The sequence below is a fragment of the Bombus vosnesenskii genome, unplaced genomic scaffold (assembly GCF_011952255.1).
Source record: "Bombus vosnesenskii isolate JDL3184/JDL3185 unplaced genomic scaffold, Bvos_JDL3184-5_v1.1 scf7180000013295, whole genome shotgun sequence".
NCBI lineage: Eukaryota > Metazoa > Arthropoda > Insecta > Hymenoptera > Apidae > Bombus > Bombus vosnesenskii.
Genome location: NW_022882946.1, coordinates 1,630,280 through 1,654,393, shown reverse-complemented (window position 1 = coordinate 1,654,393; position 24,114 = coordinate 1,630,280). Strand labels below are relative to the sequence as shown.

Below are 24,114 nucleotides of genomic sequence, written 5' to 3'. Positions count from 1 at the left end.
GGGAGATATGTTGCTAGCGTTGTCGGGAGAGTGTGGTCCGCGTGAGAGAGAGCGTTGGATCCGTGGTGACGAGTGTTGCAAATTAACTATTTAGTTGTCTAAATAGTAGTACGTTATTGTGATTAGTTGACGTTAACCCCTTAACCTACAACTACGGGCATAGCCCGCAGTACGATGATCGGGCCAAACGTAAACATTACGGTCATAACCGGTAGTACGATGATCGGGCCAAATATAATATACAGGGTGGTTGGTAACTGGTGGTACAAGCGGAAAGGGGGCGATTCTACGCGAAAAAAGAAGTCGAAAATATAGAATAAAAATTTTCTTTTTAATTTTTTTTCTTTTTAATTTTTCCATCGAGACAACGGTCTACAGTGAGATCCGTTATAACGAGACGTGATAAAGTGCACGCGTACCGACCGAAAATTCAAAGTCGATTTTCTCGAAAACAAAGCCTCGAAGGAAAAATATTTATTCTACATTTTCGACTTCTTTTTTCGCGTAGAATCACCCCCTTTGCGCTTATACCACCAGTTACCAACCACACTGTATAATGTAATATATGATAGCTTGTTTACGTTTTCGGCCCAAAATTCTCGGACATAAATCATAGGTTAAGGAGTTTTTCCTGTTTAATCAACATCTGTATAATCCATTTATTGTAAATAAATTAACTGCAGTATAAGATCCTACACTAATAAATATCAACTAATGAAATGTTCTTGGATAGTACTTGTAGTCTATTACCTGCTTTTTTAAATCTCCGAAGATAAAAGCAGTAATTTTTTTTTTTTTTAGATTTTCAAGGGATATTAACGAAAAGTCTATTAATATGTTAGAATTTCTAGACCAGTACGAGAAATCTACAAAATTTGATTGAAAAGTATCATACGATTATCCTAGGATTAGTGTATCGATACAACAAAGTCCGTTTACTGATGATGAGAAACTGTTTGAGTTTAAAATAGATATGATCGTGACAGGAGTATCGTATTAACAGGAAGAACTATCTGTGCCAGTGTCACATTTCGTATCAATGAGGTAGTCAAAATACAGAGATATAGTCACTGTTAGCTGTAACAACAATTGATCGTACCTATATCTAATGTATGGATAAATCCTGATGTAATCCAGCACTGTCATTAGGAACACGCTAGAATCTCCAGTATCAGAGTACCTACTGTACAAACATTCTACCGTCAGAACATTCTGATATTCGAACGTTCTGTTATCTGGACAGTGCGTTTCCTTCGTTACCACAGTACGAAATTGACATTGCACATACGTGCATAAATATTTTGTATAATAATACCATACAGAAAACGTATCGTATTAATTGTAAAAATCAATCGAAAACGATAGGAATATCGTAAAACTTGCAAAGATATGCGATATCGAAGAATATTCACACTTCGAGACGTTCGTCCTTGAATGTTCACATTTGTACGTACATTCGAAAATCGAAACGGGGGATGCCCGAGGGACAGTTTTGTATTAGAGTAAACGCAGGCCAATTTTACAGGATGTTGCAAGGAACGATTGGAAATTGAAAGGACGCTCTTTCAGACTGTTGAAAACGAGAGTACGTTTGCTCTTCGTAATTCGATCGAGAAATATTTTTAAAAGCTGCGCGAGCATCGGCTCTTTCACGATGCAGCTAACTACTGGCTTGATTTGCCTTTGTGTTTCTAAGCTCGTTCCACCTGTGTCCGAATCAGAGGTAAACAGCTGGAAAAGTGGAGGGCGAATCGGTCGGTTTAACCGGGACGAGCCGAGAGAAATGTTCATTGGCGAAGAATTCGGAAGTTTGAGATATCGCTGGAAGCGCGACACAAAGAGGAAAAAGCCGGGCGTTTTAACTCGAGCACTATCGTAGATTCGGGTCAGCCTGAAAGCAGCGACACGGTATAAACGATGGCCTCTATCCGGGAAACTGGGAAACGGAGAGATATCCTTCACGAGCAAAGGATATCCTGTAGGAAACATAGTTTGACGTGACATTCTGTGTGGTTGGCCCCGGGGTAACTGTTTCATTGGTTAAAACAGAGAAGCTACAGCTTCTCAGCGTTTGAACAATCATAAACAATATTTACGAATATGAAGATTACACGGAAAAAATATGATAAGCCCATTTTTTGTTGATTTTCTGACTTTTATGTCGCTTGACGGCTAAAATTCAATACGTGTTCTAAAATGGAATAGATGACAAATTCGCAATGTTTTTATATGAATCGGATAACATTTGTCCAGTCGTTACGTTAGTTTACTTTAATCGATAGTGTATACGATTAACGTTATTAATATTTTATAACCGTGCAAGAGGGTAAACGCGTATTTGATTCTAAAATCAAATGTAAAAATGTATAATAGCAATTACCAAAAGGCGATTTAATCTTTAAGACAGAGTTTAAATATAAAAGCAAAGCTTCAAAGGGACAAGAATTAGATTCTAATAAAATTAATTGAATTCTCCAATTGAACGTACAACAAACAGCTGCTAAAAGGGAAACGTAAACGCGTATAGTAAGATCAAAGTAGTAAACACGTTTGATTGTTGGTCATTTTGATTTCGTGTTTACACGATACTGCTTGCTACATCCCGAGCTAGACAACAACCGTATACGGTTTCCGCATGTCCGCAGGTGGTATGAGTTTTGAAACATCGTAATAGGATTCCTTGTTACGACTCATGTAACATAAAGGACTTATGTGGATACTCACCTGACGTGGAAACAGGGATGAAAAGCTGCCGGATTATCCTGCGGCGAGAACTTGGGCAGAGTACCATGAAGAAGAGCCAGACGTACCACCAGCAGCACACCAAACTGCGAACAAAAAAAGTCCTTTAACAATCGTTGCGTGTTTAATTGTTTCGAGTAACGCGTATTTACTTTACAATTTTTTCTCCTTTCGTCTACGTTCAAAACACATAGATCCTAGTAAAGTTGTTCAAATACTTCTATAAAAAGCTAACTTCGATATAATATATTTTTTTTTATCATAGACGAATCTTCAAGCGACATCAATGTCAGACTAACATGAAAAAGTGATAACTCTATTCTGTATTCGCGTGTATCTACTTACATCAATCACTGCAGTCCTCGTTAAAGTTAGAGCCAGAATCGAATGAAATATTCAATGTTTACCGATTTCATCGATCCGATTACACTATCGATTTAATCTCGTCCGAATTTTCAACGAATTGTTTCTCCAAGATTTACGCGGCCCTAAAACGCGAACCTTTTGCCTGCCGTTTACGCGACTCGAAAGATGAATGAGAGTAAAACAAAAGGGAATCCAGATTGCGGAAGTGCTACTTACTAGCCTTTTCTGGAAGAGGCTCTCAACTTGCGGCTCAATGACTCGCTACACTGCTAGAAGCATTGGAAGGTTTCATTCGCTAGCTTGGAAAATGGAAAACAGGAAAAGCCTCGATTTAAAAATCTTACGCGGAAATACACTACCCGACTTAGTTGCGTGCTTCGTGATTCTCAATTTATACCAAGTACTGAAACCTGCTTAAAAATGAAAGCTGACCCGAGGCTTTTGTACCAGAGCGTATGTGCAATATGTAACATATAACGTTGCAAAGAAGTATTTTTCTGTACTTTAACTGGAATATCGATGATATTACACATCTCGGTTCGATCGCGTTGCAATTACGAATCACAGATTTACGCTAACACCACGCTGAAAACTTAATCTCGTTAAGGTACAGCTTCGCAGAAAAATTACCGTTGAAAAGATAAATCAAATTTACAATCGAACTAGAAGCATTTGATCATACACGTATATCTATCTTTCCTTTAAATATCTCCGTCTCTATCATACATATCTCGTAGCCAAAAATCGATCTTCCATCGCAATACGTCAAAATATAGCAGACAACATTCCGATCGGATGCCAATGGTATAGAACGAGACGTCGTCATGGCGTTTACGTAGTAGAACGACACACGCGTTCTTTGGTCGCATTTCTGTCACGTCCGGCGCCAGTTCGCTATTCCGATAGCCAGGCCAACCCATCCTCTTCGATGGAGATCGCTCTTTACGCCTTACCCTCCAACTTCACCACGTAGACGGTTCCCATCAACCCTTTCTCTTTCTGTCTTCGCCAGAATCCTCCATCCTGCATGTCCGGCGTGTTCTTGGTATAGATAGAAAACGAGTGGATTCTAGAAGGGTTCTAGAACCGGACAATGTCTGCCAATCCAAGGTATTCATATTCTTCTGCGATCAACGAAGCCGCCGTTACGTACGTGTACTCGATACACGTCCCACGTCGACGTTTCGATGTCGAACAACTCTCGTTCCACGTCACCCCTCGTTTCGTTGGCCACTGACGTCTTCGTCCTTAGACACAGCGAGAATATATCGTGTTACGTCGCCAAGGGGCTCGCTGACCCACGCCACGAACGCCAGGAACGAGACAGAAATTCAATTTCGGTAAATATCCGACGCGCGCGGAACGTCGCTGGACCGCGTTCCCGCCGGAATTCCCTCTTGTTAGTCTTCCGGGAATGCCTGGGGTGGTATTATAACCTCTTCCTGCACACCCGGGAATATATTTCTCACGAGACCAACGCGCTCCGTCGTGTATTTTTACGTTCGATCGATTCCCGTTTTATTTTTTCTTCAGCTATGATGAAATTTGGTGAGACGATTGGATAACATCTAGTTGCGCGCTGGAAAAGACGTCAGGTGGAAATCAAATATCGTTTAGAAATACACGTTATATTATATAATTATATTGTATGTAACGGAGAGGCATAAACGTACGGAATTAATTGATTATTCCAAGATTAGGATTCCAAGAAGTAGGATTCGTTCCAACAACAACGTGATTTTCGAAAATAATTTGAAGGCAAGCGAGTAATTGGAACGTAAGAGGCTATTTTTCATTCGGAAAAATTTCATTCGACGATCGTAACACTTGGTGTAACGCTGCTTTCATTCTCTTCAAGTATCGTTCATTGCCTCTTCGTTAAAGGCGCGCCTCACGCTCACACGCGAGGGTATCTAACGAGTCTACTGATTGATCTTCTTTCTCGTTCGGTGAAAACTAATCAGCACGCGTATTTTTACAGCCACTTGCACCTTGTTGGACGTTCGGCCGAATTTAACAAGGCTAGAATCGTCCCAGCTTTGAAATCGAACGTTCCGTCTCGACAATCGGAGACAGAATCACTCGACAGTCAAATCGATCACATCCGCGGTCATTCATAGAGCATTCGCAGATCGTGGATCGTTTGGTGTTTCAAATGGCGAACCTCGTGCCGATAGTCGGAGGCAAGAAACGTACGATTTCTCCCAATAGTCGGAGAGAACTTTCAGTTGACTGTTAATGGGCCAGCGATCAGGACTCCGCTTCCCTCTTCCACGAATACATTATTCCAGATTAATTTGGATAACAAAGCGCCGCGTTATACGCCGAACACCGTACACGTACGCACAAAGTTGCTGATTACACGTGTAATTAATTTTCCTGTGAGAACTATCAAAGGTACGCTGCGGCTTTCGTAAACGCGTCATCACGTTCCTAGATCTTCTATCGGGCATTCTATTTTGGAATCTGTTAATTAAACGTTCCTATTGTTTGCAAACGAAAGCAGTTTGCAGCCACGTTAACTCGGTTACACGGAATTATAATTACGTCCACAGCTTTAAGATAATACAAAGCATAGAGCTAAGATTTAAGCGACAAACCAATTAAGTAACAATAGACATACTCGTATAGAACCAGTCAGTCAACAGCGAGCATCTCTAATGCATTGTGTTATCGATTACGACTGTTACCGTTGTAGAGAATCATGCGTTCCGTTCTAACCGAAAGTAAATACCGTTCGACCAAAGCCAATATGTACCTGTACGCGTATCGATAATTGTTGATGCACTGAAATTATTGAACGAAGAATTTAATTACGAGTAACGACGCTCGAGTTCTTTGACTTCTCAACGTTTTCACACGACTTCTTTGAGTAAAGCAAAGGAAGATTATTGTTGAAAATTGTGGATCTTTGAAGCCGAAATAATGTTATAGGAACACTATATAAATACTGAGGATTAATATTAAAATAATAATATATTTATTTCATGGACGATTTCTTATATATTCATCGATACACACTTGCACGCGTCTCAGCACTTTCTTCTATACCCGACTGTTAACCAACTGAACAGTTTACATTCCTTTATTTTCGAGACTCTGCGCACACACACATACTTTCACACACTGATATTCACATACAAGTATCAGTAGCATTTAACCCAGTCCAGCACAGAAAATTATACACATCTCAACAGTTATATTCCTGTATGATATACATTTTATCATTGAGACCGAATAAACTAAGTTCGTACGTATATTTTGATTCAACTTGACCAAATTGATAGAGAATTTTTGTTTATATGTTTTGATTTGTAAGCTGTAATTCTGGTACATCTGGTACGTATACTTAGCTTTTATTAAGAATACAAGAAATTTTGTACTTTGCAAACTGACGATGAAAATCTATCGCTGTTTTACTATTTTAAAGGTCGACAATTTGATTGTTGGTTCCATACATATAGTTTCTTTCTTTGAAATACCAAAGAATTTTTCTACCGCTACAAACACAAGCTAGCGTCAAACAAGTCATTTTTATATTTACACTGTTCTTTGCTTTATGAAGACTCTTATTAAATTTTCTCTATTATTAATTACTCTAAATTCTTGCAATTCCTGTTGCTCTCTATATAACGTATAACTAATGGACAATGTTTGAACGATAAAAATCTGATTCTGTAGGAGATGAAGAACTTGGAAAAATTTCTACGAAGGTAGCTCGAAACGATAGAACGTTCTGGAATCACCAAACACCCCTATAACACGAAATCCACCCAGGGGTCCACCTCATAAAGATCAGCAAATTTTACGGCCTTGAAATTCAGTGTTGCTGAGGGGAAGAAGAACGTCAAGTAACCCTGTCGGAAAGAACATACCTTTAGACGTGTAAGTAGCAATAGGTGGCAGGAACGAAGAGGATGGAAAGCCAGTGAAGTGCGTACGCGAGACCCTGCACGAGGGTTGTGACCACACGCCTCCCTGATTTCTTCACATAAATTAGCATAACTCGGAATCCCGTTTGGTAGAACTACGCGCTGTGCGTACACACGACTTTCCATCGGTTCGGCAATACTTGGTACACGTCCATAACCTCGTAGATACGATAAAAATCACGCGAATTACGAGAAGAGTTAAAATACGGACAAAAATTGAAGCGTCTCTCTTAGATCCTGGCAAAAATCGCTCGTTAGTCAGATATCGTTGTTGTCTAAAACTTTCAACGCGATACTTACTTAAACACTGCGCAAGTTTAACTAATTACAAGCAGAAGAAATATTACAAGATCAATTACTCTTTCCTATTTACTAGCGAATACTTCCATAGAAGTTACAATTTTAAAAAACGTTCCCGTGGAAAGCCAAGTCTGCTAGAGAACGCAGAAGAGGAAGAAAACGCAAGTTGATAAATGGCATCTGCGCAATCATAACTACCCCGTTGCTACCACCTCTCTGTCTCGTATTTCATCGTAAGTCCTCGAAAGCCACGATCGCTTTACGTCAGGCTGGAACAGCCTAAGTAGTTTCCGTGGGTTGGCCAACACAATTCGAGGGAAGCGAGTTTATCTTACGCGATCGTAAAAGTGAACTCTCGGCATCGTCGAGTATATCTGCGTTAACGATCGTTAAACTTACTTAAGCCGACGAGACGCTGCTAACATCTCGACGGTCTGACGATAAAAACGGAAGATATCGATCGTTAAAAATTAACGACGCGGATCCGAGTGCGTTCGCAAATACTACAAAACGCAGTTTCCAGTCTTATCGATGATCGAGACCACTTGTCTCGTCTCCGATTATATATCTTTGAGCCCTGCGTTGCTACTTTACTATTCCAGATATGTACAACTATGATAAATACGCATATTGTGTGTGTCGTGTAACGAATTTTGAAATTTCATTGCAAGTATCACGAAACGTGACTAGTTTGAACCAAATCTGATATACAAGATATTTAGTGCAAGTGTATAGAGGCTACAGGTATTTGAACAGTCAATTAGCCATTACACAAATGGATAATTCCATGTAAACGATGGTATAAATTTGCCGCAGAACGCCCCGAACCCCACCGATATCGATCTCAGCCGGTGTTGCGTTTCAATTTCATTATTGTCCTCTCTGCTACGGTCAGGAATTTCCTGAACGATGTCTCGAAGCACAAGGTGAACGAGTTCGTGAAACAAGATAAATGGATAGACGCGGATACGTAGACCAAGCACGATCTCTTTATTCGTTCCTGCCCGACACGAGTTTAGACATTGCGGATAATACGATAACGACATTGCCATTGGGTAAAATACGCGCGTCCCTTGCTCGTCGGAAAATCATGCAGGGCTTCCGCGCACGAGTGACCACGTGCGACACGTTAAGAGGATTCGATTCTATTCCCTGTATGGTATTCGTGGCTGCGCAATGGGGCTTATTGCCATGTCTTTCTCTTGTTGTCATCGGAGAAGCTGGTTAACTTGTCCATTTGATAGCTATGAAATCTGATTTCAATAGGCGAGTAACCGTGTTAAAAATGACATGATTGGCGACGATTGTGGGCTTCTCGAGTCTCGCATTTGCGATACTTTTGTCTCTAATATTTCTAGACGCGATTTCCTAACCGTAACAACCGACTTCAAATTTTATCAATAAAATTTAGGTTCAGATTTTCACAGTATCGATATATACTAAAACCCTTCGATCAGCATCTTGCACGAACAGTACACAATTCCAATTAATCGTCCCTACAATAATCAATAACTGTTATACTTAGGAACAGGAACGTGTTTTTAATCTAATTTAATTTCGAACATACATATTGAACTCACCGAAACAAGCAGCGCCGCAGCCCGACGAGAAAGGTGTCTCGAGTCGTCGTTCCATCTGGCCTCAAAAATAGACCTGAAACGAAGAAACAAAGCATTCAGCGAACTTTGTCGTTATCGTGGAAAAAACTCCAACCTTCCAGATATTGCTCGTTCCATGATCGAATCGACATCAGTCAAATACTTTTCATTGCTCCTTATCTTTCCTCTATTTCGGAAATTACGTTTAATCAAGCCAAGCGTCTTCCATTTAGTTAAAGTTTCGAGTAACTCATGAATTTAGCGGCCCTCATTTGCGTGCCTCGAAGCGCAGTTATTCAAATACGCTGGCCCCGCATAATCCGTTGTAAACAGTTAATCCGATTTCGCTATTTTACGGTCGAGCATCGGATTGTCTTTGTTTAACTCCGATAGCCAGAGTCCTCTATTAACGCAAATCTTGCGGATATAAATCCTATTCTCCGAATGTATGCAAAGGAGGATCCACGATATTCGTATTACATATTGCATATGGTGTCGCGCGATTTTTATATTTTATTGTCGAAGACAATTTTCTTCACGCTCGTCCCTACTCGTTTCTTATCGAGTTTTAACACTTTGACTGACACTTTGGTGATATATGACCGGACACGGTTTCTCCTGTGACACCACAGTGGTCACCGATGGCCAGAGCGCTTGAACTTCTTACAATTGTAAAAATTATATGAAAATTGAGATTTAGGTCATTTTGAATATAACCGATAAATAGAGGATACCTTGAAATAAAAAGTGCCCCATTGAACGACTAAACATTTATATTAGAACATCAATAAAAAAAAAAAAATGAGAACGAATCCTGCATCTAACGGTGCTCTGTGTTTGCATCCATATCTTTCAAGGGTAATCTACGAATATTATTATAAACACACCTTAGAAAATAATTGTAAATGCTGCTTTATAATCGTATAATTGAAGTTAGAAGTGTACACATACCTTACTATTATATGTAGAATGAGCAAATACCGTTTACTAATATCTTCTACACGTTTCAACAATATATTCTGGACGTTTTGCTTACGACGAAATAACTAATGCGAATGGTTGGTTGAAATAAACCAAGCCTTGTTATAATATGTCGCTATCAATTGTTACCAAGGCGCCACGGTGGTCACCCGTGACCACCAATAAGATAAACGGTCCATTGGGGAAGAATGTTGTCTTGCATCGTCAATCTATTATTATTTTGCCATTATATGCTTTGAATAATAAAAATACTCCCGTGGCGTCCTGAGCGAATCGTGTGATTTCGGCGTGGCAGTCAAAGTGTTAATAGTTCTCAGGGAAAATTCAGACGTGTGATTAAAGTAAACAATGTCTTCGTCTTTGATTTGACCTATAAATACACGAAAGTAGCATTGTTTTGCAAAAGGAATACGATAAAATTTAGACGCATTGATCGATAATTACATGGGAAATTGTAGGATGAAGCGAGGTATCGTTCGTCCTTCTGTGAATCTCGATGCAGCGAAGGCTTTCGAGTATTTCGATTCTCAGAAAAGCGAGGGTCTAAGTCGAAGCTACGCCGTATTATCCTACCGGCATGAAATCCACCCTCGACTCACTGCAATTCTCGTTATAAACGAAGAAATCGTGGGTTGAGAAGTGGCAAAGGGTCGCGTAAAGTCGCGCAAGCTACGAGCAAGACACAATGTTACTCCTTATTTCAGGATTTATCGACGTGAGTTACGTGTCGCGTTTCCAAACTGGTCGGCGAGCGTGAGACTTAAACGCTTACCTCTTGATTGAATGCCAGGAGCGACAAAGGTCGTAAAGAAGGTTTAGAGGCAAAACAGTAATGCCGGTTTCCTTGGCAAGCATCGACAGCGCCCCCAAGCACACGCTGCTCCACACGTAAGCCGTCTGCTGCCTGGAACACGAAACGAGAAAAAATTTCATTTGATGCGTTTAGGATAGAATCCGGTCGTTAAGATGGAATTGTGTAACAGGAAGTTCCACAGTGACCATCAAAGTTTCCTGATATAAGAAGCTGAGCACTTTAATGTGAAATTCGAAAGCGAAGCTACAGCCTCGATCCGGCTTAAAAATACATTCGAAATATTGTTATATTAAATATTGCTGCATCTTGAAACTTACGAAAATTTTCAATTTTCATCTTATTCCTTTGACGGGGAAACGAAGTGACGGAGAATTCAGAGTGAACGATTGAAGAGTTCTTGCATTTTGACATCGAATACAGGAAATAGAATTAAAAATTATATTAAACGATTGCTTTACGTGTGATGACTAGATTCTCAATGTCCATGCACTCATGGAGAATTGAGAGGTCCAAAAATACCCAAAATATAGCACTCGTTCTAGTAATATGTAGCGAATGAAAGAAATTGTCGATTAGATTGCATTTATTTAGCTATATTCATAAGAACATAGATTTACGTAAATATTTGCAATCTAATAATGAATTTAACTTAGGCAACTTTCATTCAATAACTCTGCAAAAAAAGTCCAACATCGATCCTAATCTTGTGTCTTAATTATAGACTCTTAGCGGAATTTTTATTCTAATTATGATTATCTCCATTAGTTGTATCTCCAAACTTGTATGAACATTTACAGGCTAATAATGCCATTTAAAATACGATATTTATAAAATTCTACTTAATTTGCCTCAGATTCTCGCGCAGAACACTGCAAAAGAATTAAAATATCAGTATATAACGAGAGAATTGGTAGAAAGAGAAAAAAGAGTTAGTTTCCTGGTTAATATTATTAAACGATGAACCACTGTTTGATCGGGTATACAATATTTATTCCTCTATTTCTCTCAATTTCAAATAGCAGCGGTTAACTCTCGCTGAAATGGAGAGTACGCAATGTGCAATTGAGGTACATTTAATTCCATTTGTTATATACCGTAGTTAATCACTATGTTTCACTGCATTATTTTAACCGGAAACCTGAGTTTTCAGTTAATTCTCAAAACTCGTATACGACAGTGCGCTAAAATGTTTCAAATGTATCAAATGTATAAACAAATAGCAAAATGTTCAAAAGGAAGTCTCGACCTCAGAAAGTTCGTATAATTAATTCATCAAAATTTGATCGATTGAATATTTTAATGTATTGCAATTTACAAATTACATATACGTGATTTTCTATAAGATTCTGCCATTCGATTAACGTGATTAAGTTCATTAGCATAATGATTGCGCGTAGTTTACGTAAATAGCCAATTACCTAGTAATGGCTACCGCGATAGTAATTATCAAAAATATTTACCCCATCCTTTCCTTTGGTTCCTGTTTTCGATGTCTAATAACAACTTACCCTATAAGCCAAGAATACGTAATAACACGTCCAACAAAGAAAATTTATATACAGGAGGATTTGCGCTTTGTTTGGGTAAACACTGGTTGGGTCGTGGCAGTAGACTAAGCTTCTGCTTACATATTTTGTCTTTTCGTATACTTTATATGGATAAGGCGACGTTTGCAATATGGCTGCAAACAACTTATGCTTCGAGCCACTCTAAGACTACTAGATCAACGAATCAAACAAACAAAATCCATGACTTTGTCATACAGTTATTAAAATTTCAAAAATATGACAGCTTAGATTCACACGATATTTTAATATATTTTATTTTATCTTTTTAATACACCTTGTTTCAAATTTTGTATTCACATTATTTATTAAAATTTTCATTGTTAGATAGAATCCTAGATCGTAATGTATCAGCTGCGTCATCTTAACCGACACGGCCTTTATTATATTTTATATATTGTTACGACCGTTCGCGGAGAGACGCGATCGCGAGGAAACGCGTCAGCGAGAGTAAATTATCGCTACGATTTTGATAGTCGACACCACGAATCACTCGTTCCTCTGTTTCGATTAGGATAACAGAGGTATTTTAAATGATTGTAACACTGAATTAACAGGCATATTTACATATTACAATATTAACATATTTCAAATTATAATTCGGCTCGACTTTATAGTATTTCTCGATGTATTCGTTTGACTAAGCGACCTTAATTTTATTTCTCTGAATCTCTCGATACATTCCGTTTGACTCCTCGTATGATACTGAGTGCCCTTCAATTTTGTCTTGAGTGTAAAGCAAAAAATAACTCGAAAATATCGCTCCATCATCAAAACGTTACACGCAATCGTATTAAGCAAGAAAGAGGAAAACCTTGGAAATTATACACCGCGTGACAAAATATATGCACAGAGTCTGTGTAGACAATATTAATTTTGTAAATAACGTTGAATTACGTTTTGTTGGTGAAAAGTCCCCCGAAATAAGAACGTCTTCGATAATACACCATCTTTATCTTATAAATGTAAATTATACTTCGTCTATAGTTTTTTCAAATTTGTGCACATTATAATCTGTATTATTATATTATTACTGTAATCATCGTTAAGTGAAAAATTCATCTCGATGGTATTAATGAAAAAAATAAGTTACTCTAAAAGTACTAAATACACCGATCGTACTTCGACTTTCGTCCTTCAACCTGATTAATGCGAGAAAAAAACACATCGCCAGATTCGAACCGTGACAAAACCAAATGAATGCAATAAGAAGCACAAAAGTTGCAGAAACGGTGGCTCGTATTTAAAGATTCTTCCACGCGACGCGAAATTTAGAACGCGACTTTCTAGAGCCACTATTAAAAAATTTACTTACCGGTCTGAAGGGTCGATCTAAATGAAATGACGGTTGAAAAACGTCCAAATTAAAAGATCGCTCGCGGAGTTAATAACGCGTTCCTGAGAAAAATTAACGAGGATCATTAGAAGGTATAATAAACTTAAGCTATCTTTGAATCATGGCACCGCAAGGAACAATTATATTCATTCTTCGCGAGATACATTTAGATTGCATTGTGCCTGGCTGGACGATCGCTGGAAAGTAGGAAAAAATATAGACGAAGAAAATGTGGCGAAACGCCTCGTAATTCGATACGTACGACGAATAATGAAACCCCGTTGCGGAAAAACGAGCCCGTGTTAAATTTGGATTTAAATCCATACCTTCTGTCGATATTTTTGCGAAATTAATAGTCGTAAAATTGTAATTTCTCTCTGACTAACCTGAACTCGAACTGAAATATCGCGATATAAACCCTTAAGGAATTTAAACGTTCGAAAAAATTTCATTTCGCCTGCTTTCATCGAGATAATTCGAATTTGCATTTAAATTGCAAAAGAGAAGAACGACCGGCAAAAATATCATACTCGAAGAAGGATTATTCGAAAGTACAAAGAAAAGAGGTAAAGATATACGAATGCGAAACCGGCAGAGATTAAACGATACATATATTTCCTTTGAAAATAAGAAAAACAGCGTACGTAACGTTCGAGCGTTCGATCTTACTACGTACAACTAACCAGAAAGATGTTTCAACCTTTACTCAAGGTAAATTGTTATTAAGAAAGTTCGTGACTTGTCAATGTAAAGTGACAGCTCCCTGGAATGTTACCTTTCGAGCCGGAGTAGAGGAAAGTTAAAGATATATCGTCGATAACAATGGCGTTGAGAAACTCGTCGGTCGTTTCTTTTCTTCTTTCTGTTTCCTTTTTTCATCTTACTGGAAGAAGCTACAGTTCGCCGAGAACTATTTCAACTTCTTGAAATTAAATTAGGATATCTTTGAAGCGCGGCATCGGCATGCAAACTTCGAGAAGGTCGGATAGCAAAGCAGGCGAGGAGGTTCTGAACGAATGTGAAAGATAATTTTGTTTTTAACGGGACGAGGAGCAAGGGGAATAGAAAAAAGCGAGAAAGAAACGAGAAAGGGACAATAAAGGGATGTATATATATATATCGATAGTAGCAATTACGCGTTCGAGAAGTTTGGAAATACACGTTTTCCTCCGCCGAAACGAAATTGAAATTCACCAGATCCAGATAGCTTCCTCTTCTCGCATTTCACGGTAAATTAAACGATCATTTAAATTCCCTCTCTCGTTTATACTTTTCATCGGTTCAATTCGGATTTATTCATTTCGTTCCATATCTCGGACTGGAATTGTTATTACAATTATTCTCCATGTCCAGGTCAAATACTCTTAAAATTCAATGTTTGTCGTGTTTCAAGCTTTTAATGCGTTATATTTTTGGATCGGAGAAGTAAAAATGAAACTTAGTTCGTACTGCGCACCAGTATCCTGATAAACTTCGTAGAACTCGCTTTACTATGACATTTCGTATTCTTTGTTCAACTATTTTTATTCTGTATCGTCTATTTGCAAGTCTTATTTGGAATAACCACTAAGGAGATAGTAAATACATTTATTATCTGTTAGCTAAAACGAATAAATCTTTCATAGGGTCGTTCGAAAAATTTGATAAAGAAGATTTGGAAGGACGTTTGATCACATGTATAAGACGAACGCATATGGTAATTGTTGCTAATTGATACAAACAGATATTCGGGAGAATAAACTTCTCTCTCGCCTAACAAACGAAACAGTGAAATTAGATGGGCAAAATACCTAAGGAACAAGCGAACAACGAATTGGAATAAAATTTTATTCCCAGTCCTGTCGAGTAACTGAATGTCAAATGAAATCGATAATTTCATCGTTTACGAATCATTCGTGTTATCAAATTATTTAACGCTAACAACGCCGTCTAACGAATGAATAGGTCGACTTCCATCCAAATCTCTTCCAATCTACCTAAAGAAGGAAACATCTCGTTCTTCGGCTACGTTCTCATCTAGGTACACTCAAGTTTCAGCAACGAATTGTCCAAAAGCGAAATGGCACCAGATTTCGAAGGATGGGGTTAACGCGGAACAAGCCCACCGGGAGGTAAAAGCGCAAACCATGGGTTGGTAAAAACGGCGAGAACGTCCAGAGCAGAGCGACGCGGCATTTCTTACAATTTACATCAAAGCTCGGTAAGTAAGATTAATGAACGGTTGTCGTAACGAGGCGGAGTGCCGAGTTCCGTCTGAGACGGCAAAAACAGTATGGTCGTATGCTCGCGCCTGAAAACGGAGGATTACGCGCAGAAATTATTACTTATTGGATATTCGGCTGGTAATTATCACCGTGGAAAGAAATTGAAATGGAAAAAACAACGGCGTTTCATAAATTGTAAGTTCGATTAAAGGAACGAATGACCAAACGAGATAACAATTTAAACGGGCGAAAGGTCGTTGATCTTACGATTTATCGGGCCATGCTCTGTGTTCAAAAATGGATTCATCGAGCTAATGAATGCAGCTGTTCGTACTTGAAATGGACGGTTCTTTCTTCGAGGGGATTGGTGAACTGCTTAATTGTGAGTGATTTAAAAGTTCCGCCCAGATCGCTCATGTTTGACGAATAGCTTAATAATTCGAATTTTTTAACGACGATAGACGTTTTATCACACGAACACGTATAATTCGATCCACGTTTTAATGTTATTATGTTCTTAAAGTAGAAGGATTTTGCTCAAACTTATTTATTTTAAATCGAATGGAACAGATAAAGATTGCATGAGAATCGGGACATCGTATATTAAGCATTCGTCGTATCGAGCGTACGTACAGACGTTTCTTGGAATTATCTTGCGCATTTTGTAAAATATTCAAGATATTATACTCGTATATATACGTGTATAGGACTGAAGTACATACACATAGGGTAAATAATGTAGTCATACGATATCGCGTATTAATTTTATGCAAAGTGAACTATTTTCCTATACTTGAGGAGAAAAGCTAGTTAATATACATATCTGAAGCCTTGAGAGTAAAAGTAGTTTAACCCCAATACTCAAGAAGCTGAGTAATCCGCTATCTAAAATAGATGCGACCACAAAATATTCATTGCACGACTGATTCCGTTAAGTTATCTGGCACTGATTCGAACAACACGAATCCCTCCATTCTCATACTACCAGACCAATACAGTTTATTGGAATAAATTAATGCTATAAACTCATGATCAATTTAGAAAAAAATGTAGCTTAGTTCACTTTTCCTCTTCGTGCTTTAAACATCCGACTGTCACATCGAATTTCCATCAAATTTCTATCGCAACTATCAGTTACTACGTATTTTTGTCCATTTACGGAAAGTTTAGTTACAAGAACGCATAGAGTATACATAGTACGCAAAGATATGTAAAATATCCAAAGTAATATAGATTAGTCGTTAGAATATTTAGGTCGTGAAACGTTAGTACGTGTATCTTTGCTCGGGTTCCACTTTCTTCACTGTGCTCGTAAAAGGGCGATCTTGCATAAACATCCTCGTAGCTATTGGGCCGACAACTAAGTGATTGCGGATTTTTCCATTACCACCTGATGACAAAATCCGCAATCACTTAGTTGCCAACCCAATAGTACATTTCGCGATTAAATTACTTCGAGCTTGCGTAAATATTTATTTTATTCTCAAATGCAGTCCAAATAATCAATCTTTATGGTATTGCTGTGTCTAACTATGGCGAGAGGTTTGAATGGTTGAAAAACGTCGACGAAATAGCAGAGTAATAAATGGAGAAAGCGAAGAACTCGATGGAAGAGTGCGATCAACGTAAATCGTTAGCCACTTAATTTCTTGGCAAGTATGCATAATGCTGCATAAGCAGCCGTGGAAAAGGAGATTCGTTCCGAATCGACGGATTTAAAAGGTGGCAATTACGCGGATAAGGAAAAGTATCGTCACTGAAAGGACGGGCTAAACCAAAGGGAAATGGAAAAGCGGACGAATGGATCCCGTGGATTCCGAGACAACCGCTTTATCCAAGCATCCAGCTGTCAATCGATCGACTCAACGATGGCTTTACTTTTCGTTCCAAAAGTTTTTCCAAACGCTATCCTCCTTCCTGGGTATTTGCTGGCTTGGAACGTTCCACGAATAGAATCACCAGACTTTTGCGATGGATCGTACAGCTTTGAATTTTACGATTCGATAAAAAATTAAGATCGATACACGGCGAAAAAGAACAGATTTCGATGGTCGCTTTTGTATACAAATAATATCCATATACATTTCTCTCGCAAGAAATAATTCGAAACGGTAATCCAAGTACCAAAGCAAAAGTATCGTTTTCTTCAAAATTAAAATTCACCGTTAAACCGCGTTTACTTTAACGCTCAGCGAACAGTTAATCGATTATTCCTGTAAAACTGTGGACGAAGAAAAAGGCCGATACAACGATCCAAGCATTCGGCGGTATTGTAACGTTCGCTAACAGTCGAATACGTTTGAGTAATTCGACGAACGATGTCACTGATTTCGAACAATAAACGTTTGTTCGCAAACGTTTCGTATTCTTCCTCTTACTCTTTCACCCCCTTCCGCGCGTCCGCCCCTTTTTTAATACAAATATTCATTCGAGATTCATTACCTAAAAGCCCGAGGGTTGACACACTGACCTGTTTCAACGGTCATTTAAACAGAGCAGCCATTTACCTCGCCGTTTACGAGTTATGCACCTTCGCTTCTCTCGATATACCGCGTATTTTACACGGCTCGCGCCGCTATCTCGATATTTGTTTCTCTTATTTCCATCGAGGGGGAAAAAACGCGCATTCGCTCGACGTCGAGAGCGCCGCGATCGATTGCAATACGAGCTGGTTTTTCCCCTCATTTCAAACAGGCCCGTGTTGCCCCGCGAAAGGTTCAAGTTTAATTACGTAGCCGTCCGGCGTCGAAATTCATTTCACCGAACAGGCCGCTGTTGCTTTCGTTGGATAACGTTCTCACGGCGGAGGTCTCGATTTGAAAAACCGGTCGCATCCGATGTCTGATAAAAATGTTACGAGTTTTGCGAAAGCGAAACTAAGGATGTGATCGTGTTAAACTATTTTTAACGCGCTGTGTTCTTTCAATGATCTTTTGCTCGATCGGTTCATTGACACTTAAACGAGACGCGACAACGTAATTACGATGGTCGTAATATCGATTTCATGATAGTGCCAACGAGTATATTCGTAAGAAGTGTCTACAACAGTATACATCCAGAGATCTGTGTACGTATTCAGTTTCACATTATCGTTATTAATTGAAATTAACTTTTCGATGTTACGTTCTCAGCGCAGTTATCGACCCATCCGCTTATCAATCACAGTCTATCGCTACCATAGTCTGATGTTAAAAATCTCTTAAAAATACTCTTCTTTCAATCTATGTCCTCGTATTCCCGAAAAACAAGGCGGAAGACACAATCCCTAAAAAGAACAAAAAGAAAGCTTCAACTTCAGAAGAACGCTTTAATATACTATGACGGGAGTCAGGTAAGTCAAACGACCCCTTCCAAGTGCCCGAAGTCGAGCGACGAACTAGCCGTTACATCGCTTACCATACATAAGTCCGCAATCCTCTTACACCGACGATAAAAAGATTTCCGCGGTAAGTTCGCGGGATCGTGCTCGTAAGCACTTTATATTTTCACGTTTAAGGATCGATATAAACGACCAAAGGGGGAAAGTTAGAGAGGATGAGAAACGCTCGGAAGCGATCAACCAGCCAGCATACGCTATAGTTGGCTGACGCTTCGGGGCCCGAGGGAGTAAATTAGTTTAGTTTATAATTTCCACACACCGCCTAGTCGCTCATGAGAATAAATGGGCCGCTGTTTCAACGTCAGATTGGCGTCGTCCCGACCGTTAGCGACGCTCGACGTCGCTGACGTACATACGTACGTATCTGCACACCTGGTAAGTTCTATGGTTCTATGGAATTATGGCTGTATTACGGCCTCTGGCACGCTACCTTATTTGGTTACTCGCAACCTGAACGCAAGAACAAACAGAATAGAACGTAGGAAATGAGAGGATCACTTTTGTTATTCTTTTGATACGGATTTTCACTGGCTGACGTCTGTGAATTTTTCGCTGGAGTGTCCTTTGCTGGATTTGACGTTTCAACAACGACGAATTTGTAATACGACAATGCGACAGTTACTAATAGACAAAGCAAGGAATCGTTGTCGTTGAATGATGGATTTTTAAGAAAATGATAAAGGTAGAAGCCCAGTTTCATCTGTTAAGTATCGCCACCGATACTCGTACGATATCTTTAAATTTCGTACGCATAGAAATCTGCAATCTGATTATTACATTCCGTAGAGAGCATGTGCAATAAATTAGGGAACTTTCTTATACTAAATTCAACTTCGTTTCCCTTCATTGAACTTAACTACGAGTAAGCAAAACGCAATTATGACGAAGCAGGTGGACGAAAAGTAATTATCACTGGATCAGGACTATCGTTTTGTATGGAGCAATTGTTGTTACATAAAATTACACTCACCCATGGTAAGCGAGAAACGACAATAAGAAGAAGATGCAAGCGAGTACGTCTGCTCGTCCTACGATGCCAGTCACCTGAAACAAGAAGAAAATGTCATGAAAATCTGATATACGAGCGTCTCTGTAAACTGTATCGCGCAAACAAATTATTTTATATCGGAAATATTAAAAACGCAGAACCAAACTACCCGAATGATCGGTTCCACGCGGAAACATTAATACCAAAGTGGTAAATCTGTAGATTCTCGACACGAGCACCGAGAAGCGAAATCGAAGGACACAATGGATGTTCGAGCCAGTGCGAAGATCTTGCAGGGTAGGCGGTGGACTGAAATTGGATTTGGCTGTGTAAAACGAAAAGGCCACGACGCGCCAGAAAGCCAACGAGGAGATCCCTTTCACGGGACAAACGACGAGGAACACGGCCATGTGATCCAAAGGGCCAGGGACGAATTGAAAGAGAAGAGAGCCTGGCCAAGTTATTGACAGTTCGCCACCAGTGAATAACCGTGCTTCCCGAAGATCGTCTTGAGCTACCGGCTCGGATGGTGCCAAGATTCTCGAGGATCACCTCGATCCATAGATTCGTATGTGCCACTGGGTGGCCTCAGCATCTTCCGTTTTTCGTTTTATCCTTCTTTGTTCCGCACCAACGCTCCCTTTTCCTTTCATTCTCCTTCATTCAGCGGGTTGCATCTTAGAAATTTACGGACATCGTCCATTACCACGAATCGATCAACCATACCCAACGAATTAATTCTGAGATTCTCGCGCCGCTGTTACTGGTACTCGAAATGAGAAACCGAAGGTCCCTTTTGTAGGATTTTTTACTACAATTAGTTTATTTACAATAGATTAAACAGATGTTGGTTAAACGGGAAACGTTGGTTATTTAACGTGAACTAAATACAATGACGTACTATAATTAAGACAACTAAATAGTTGATTTGCAATTCTCGTCACTACGCTTCCAACGTTCTCTCTCACGAGGACCACACTCTCTCGACAACGATAGCAACACTATCTTCCTGACTTCTCGATTCACACACTCTGGCTTCTCAACTAACACTGACTGTTAATTCGTCTTTCTCCCTTAGCATCCCTTTGTCTTTTGTCTTAGCCCAACCACGCCGTGTTCCGCAATCGCACGTGGCCAGGGTCACGCAGGCCCCTTCCACGTAACTATTCGATCGAAGGACCGACGATACATTGATGGGCCTGTCGGCACTTTGGCTTTCTCGCGACATTGTTTATGGTTCGTCCGATATCTCTTAAGTCTTTCGTCCACGATACTACACTTTTAATTCGTAGCTTTCGAACGAGAGTTCGTTAAACGAGATCGTTTCGAAGAAGTTCGAATCGAGGTCCGGCGGAATTGATCTTCCGATCTACGATACGGTCCCTGCACGCGCGCATGCAGCTACCGTCATCCAGTGTAACAACTATTCCGCGTTAATTTGCGACACCGCACCGTCTGCAGAAACTCGCGTCTCTATTGTTGGTTCGGTAGACGAATTTTCAATTTCGGTTAATCGATAGTTGTAATCAACTTTGTTACTTTCGCGATAACCTGCTTACGTTTGCGGTAACGCTGTTCCATTTGCCGCTATCGCCGAATGCCAACTTGTCGCGAACGTTGTGAACTGTTTGATGGAAAAATAGACGAACGGCGAGAACACGCAACGAACGAGTGTGGAATATATTTTGGAAATTTACGGTTAATTGTGTGAAACAAGTCGCAAATATGTCTCTTAAATGACGTTATTGCTCAGAATATATGCAACTTTTATACAACTATTATAACATCGAACTGTACTTACGATATATAGTCAGAGTTATTTGTTATTAATTGCGCACAATTACTTGATTATCCTTTCATCAAAATTTCCAGTGTGTACGATTAAACGTGGTGAAAGGACGAAATTATAGTTTGTAATTGTTGGAATACAACGATATTAATCTTATACAGACACCTACACAGGCATTTGAACAGGACACTTGCACAGGTCGTACTCACTACTGTTTAGAGAGTGGGGTTCAAAATCTTTTAAGGAACCATGGGTTACTACGTACAGTCAGTCTGACAGTAACTGGCCAACTGCCAACAATCCATAACACTTACTTACATTTTAAATACATTTGGTTCTGTAATTTTGTTTAATAAATATCACCTAATATTATTTCAACATAAACATTGTGTCTTCCACAGATTATTAATCTTAACTTTAAGATTACATTCTAACAGTAATTAATTACTCCGATGATTCCAGAATAGTGCCAATTAAAGAAAAGAAAAAAAAGGTTCCACAATCTTTAACCTTTTTTGTAGCTTTTTTATTTCTCTAACAAGTGCTAGCATCTACTTTTCACAATTTAAGATACAGTAACATTAATTTAGAAATAAAAGATTACATATTTTACGCGAGTTATGAAAATGTTGCTATTTGTATTCTCATATACGTGTGTAATATCGCCGACGATTCTTGCAGCGGAGAATAAATTTTAATAGTGCATAGAACAAAGATGAATTCTCTACTAAACAGAAATACAAATGTTCAACTGTAATTGAGTTTCCCAGAATATAAGTTAAATAAAAAGATACAAAAATAACTCTGTTATAATCCTTTGCAATACTAATAATTAAAATGTAATATTTATAAAATTTTCTAGAATTCAAACCTTTTGTGCATCTTCAATAATACGATAAATAGTCGCTGTATACAGAGTGGTTGGTAACTGGTGGTACAAGCGGAAAGGGGGTGATTCTACGCGAAAAAAGAAGTCGAAAATATAGAATAAAAATTTTCCGTTCGAGGCTTTGTTTTCGAGAAATTCGAATTTGAATTTTCGCTCGGTACACGTGCGGTACGTTATAACGGATCTCACTGTATATCGTTGTCTCGATGGAAAAAAGTTAAAAAAAAAAAGAAGAAAAAGAAAAATAAAAAAAAAATTTTTATTCTATATTTTCGACTTTTTTTCGCGTAGAATCACCCCCTTTCCGCTTGTACCACCAGTTACCAATCACCCTGTATATATAATAAACGACCATATCTTTTTTTGTCAGACGACGCTTTTTACAGAATTAAAAACATTCAAATATAGGAAAAAAGGTCCGAGTTCGAAAATCAGATAGGAAGTCTCCTAGGGAAAAATGTTATTTCACTTTTCCAATTTAATCTCGTTTGTAGGATGGAACTTTCCACGCATATTGCATCGTCAATCGCGAAACATTTAATTTCGTTAAATTTTGGTCCGGCGATTGGTGAAATTAGGTGAACGTCAAGCATCGAAACGTTACATCTTTCTATTCAGCTATATTAATTTCTCATTGACGCGCGGCACACCATGATTAACAATGTACAGATACGCATATTCTCTGCGTTCGAAAAATGATTAACGTTTGTCTGGGAAATTTCGAAGTTTCCCCGTATCATTAAATTCTCATTATTATTAACTGTCCTGTACGGCAATAAATTACGTCACCGTTAATGAAGCGCCGTTGCATACGCCGATCCGCTAATTTCATACATTTTATGGATGGTTCAAGGATGCACGAAACAAAACCGATACAGTTGCTCGCGTTATTATTAAATTTCGACTATAATTGCGACCGTGATGGACATTGATGAATATGACTTTCAACGTGGCCGGCTACATCAGAAAGCAATAAATCAATCCCTTTCCCTTCGGATGATGAAAAGAAATGAAAAGAATACAGGAAAGATATCGAGCTCTTCTCCCAAGGGAGAACGATTTAATGAAACATTAATTGCATTCGGCATGGTTGCTTATTAGAAATGTGCTTCGATTGTCGTCAAAGCTACTGTTACTCGAAATGTACGTTTTTACATAGGCAACATCGAGAATTTGTTCGAAAGTTAATTTATGAAATTCAGCTTACGTCGGATTGTTTCAGATCACTTTG

The 24,114-nt window shown here is 38.9% G+C and overlaps 1 protein-coding gene across 4 annotated transcripts in view; it reads right to left on the bottom strand.

Annotated features, from left to right (window-relative positions):
- LOC117233465 (protein O-mannosyl-transferase TMTC1-like) overlaps positions 1 to 24,114 on the bottom strand; it is a 274,021-nt gene that overhangs the window by 102,882 nt on the left and 147,025 nt on the right. For all 4 annotated transcript variants that reach the window (XM_033493803.1, XM_033493806.1, XM_033493804.1 and 1 more), the window contains exons 3-6: positions 20,188 to 20,261; positions 10,692 to 10,823; positions 8,921 to 8,993; positions 2,725 to 2,828 (exon numbers count right to left, since the gene is read on the bottom strand). In XM_033493803.1, the coding sequence (XP_033349694.1) occupies positions 2,725 to 2,828; positions 8,921 to 8,993; positions 10,692 to 10,823; positions 20,188 to 20,261 (383 nt within the window). The remainder of the gene's footprint in view (positions 1 to 2,724; positions 2,829 to 8,920; positions 8,994 to 10,691; positions 10,824 to 20,187; positions 20,262 to 24,114) is intronic.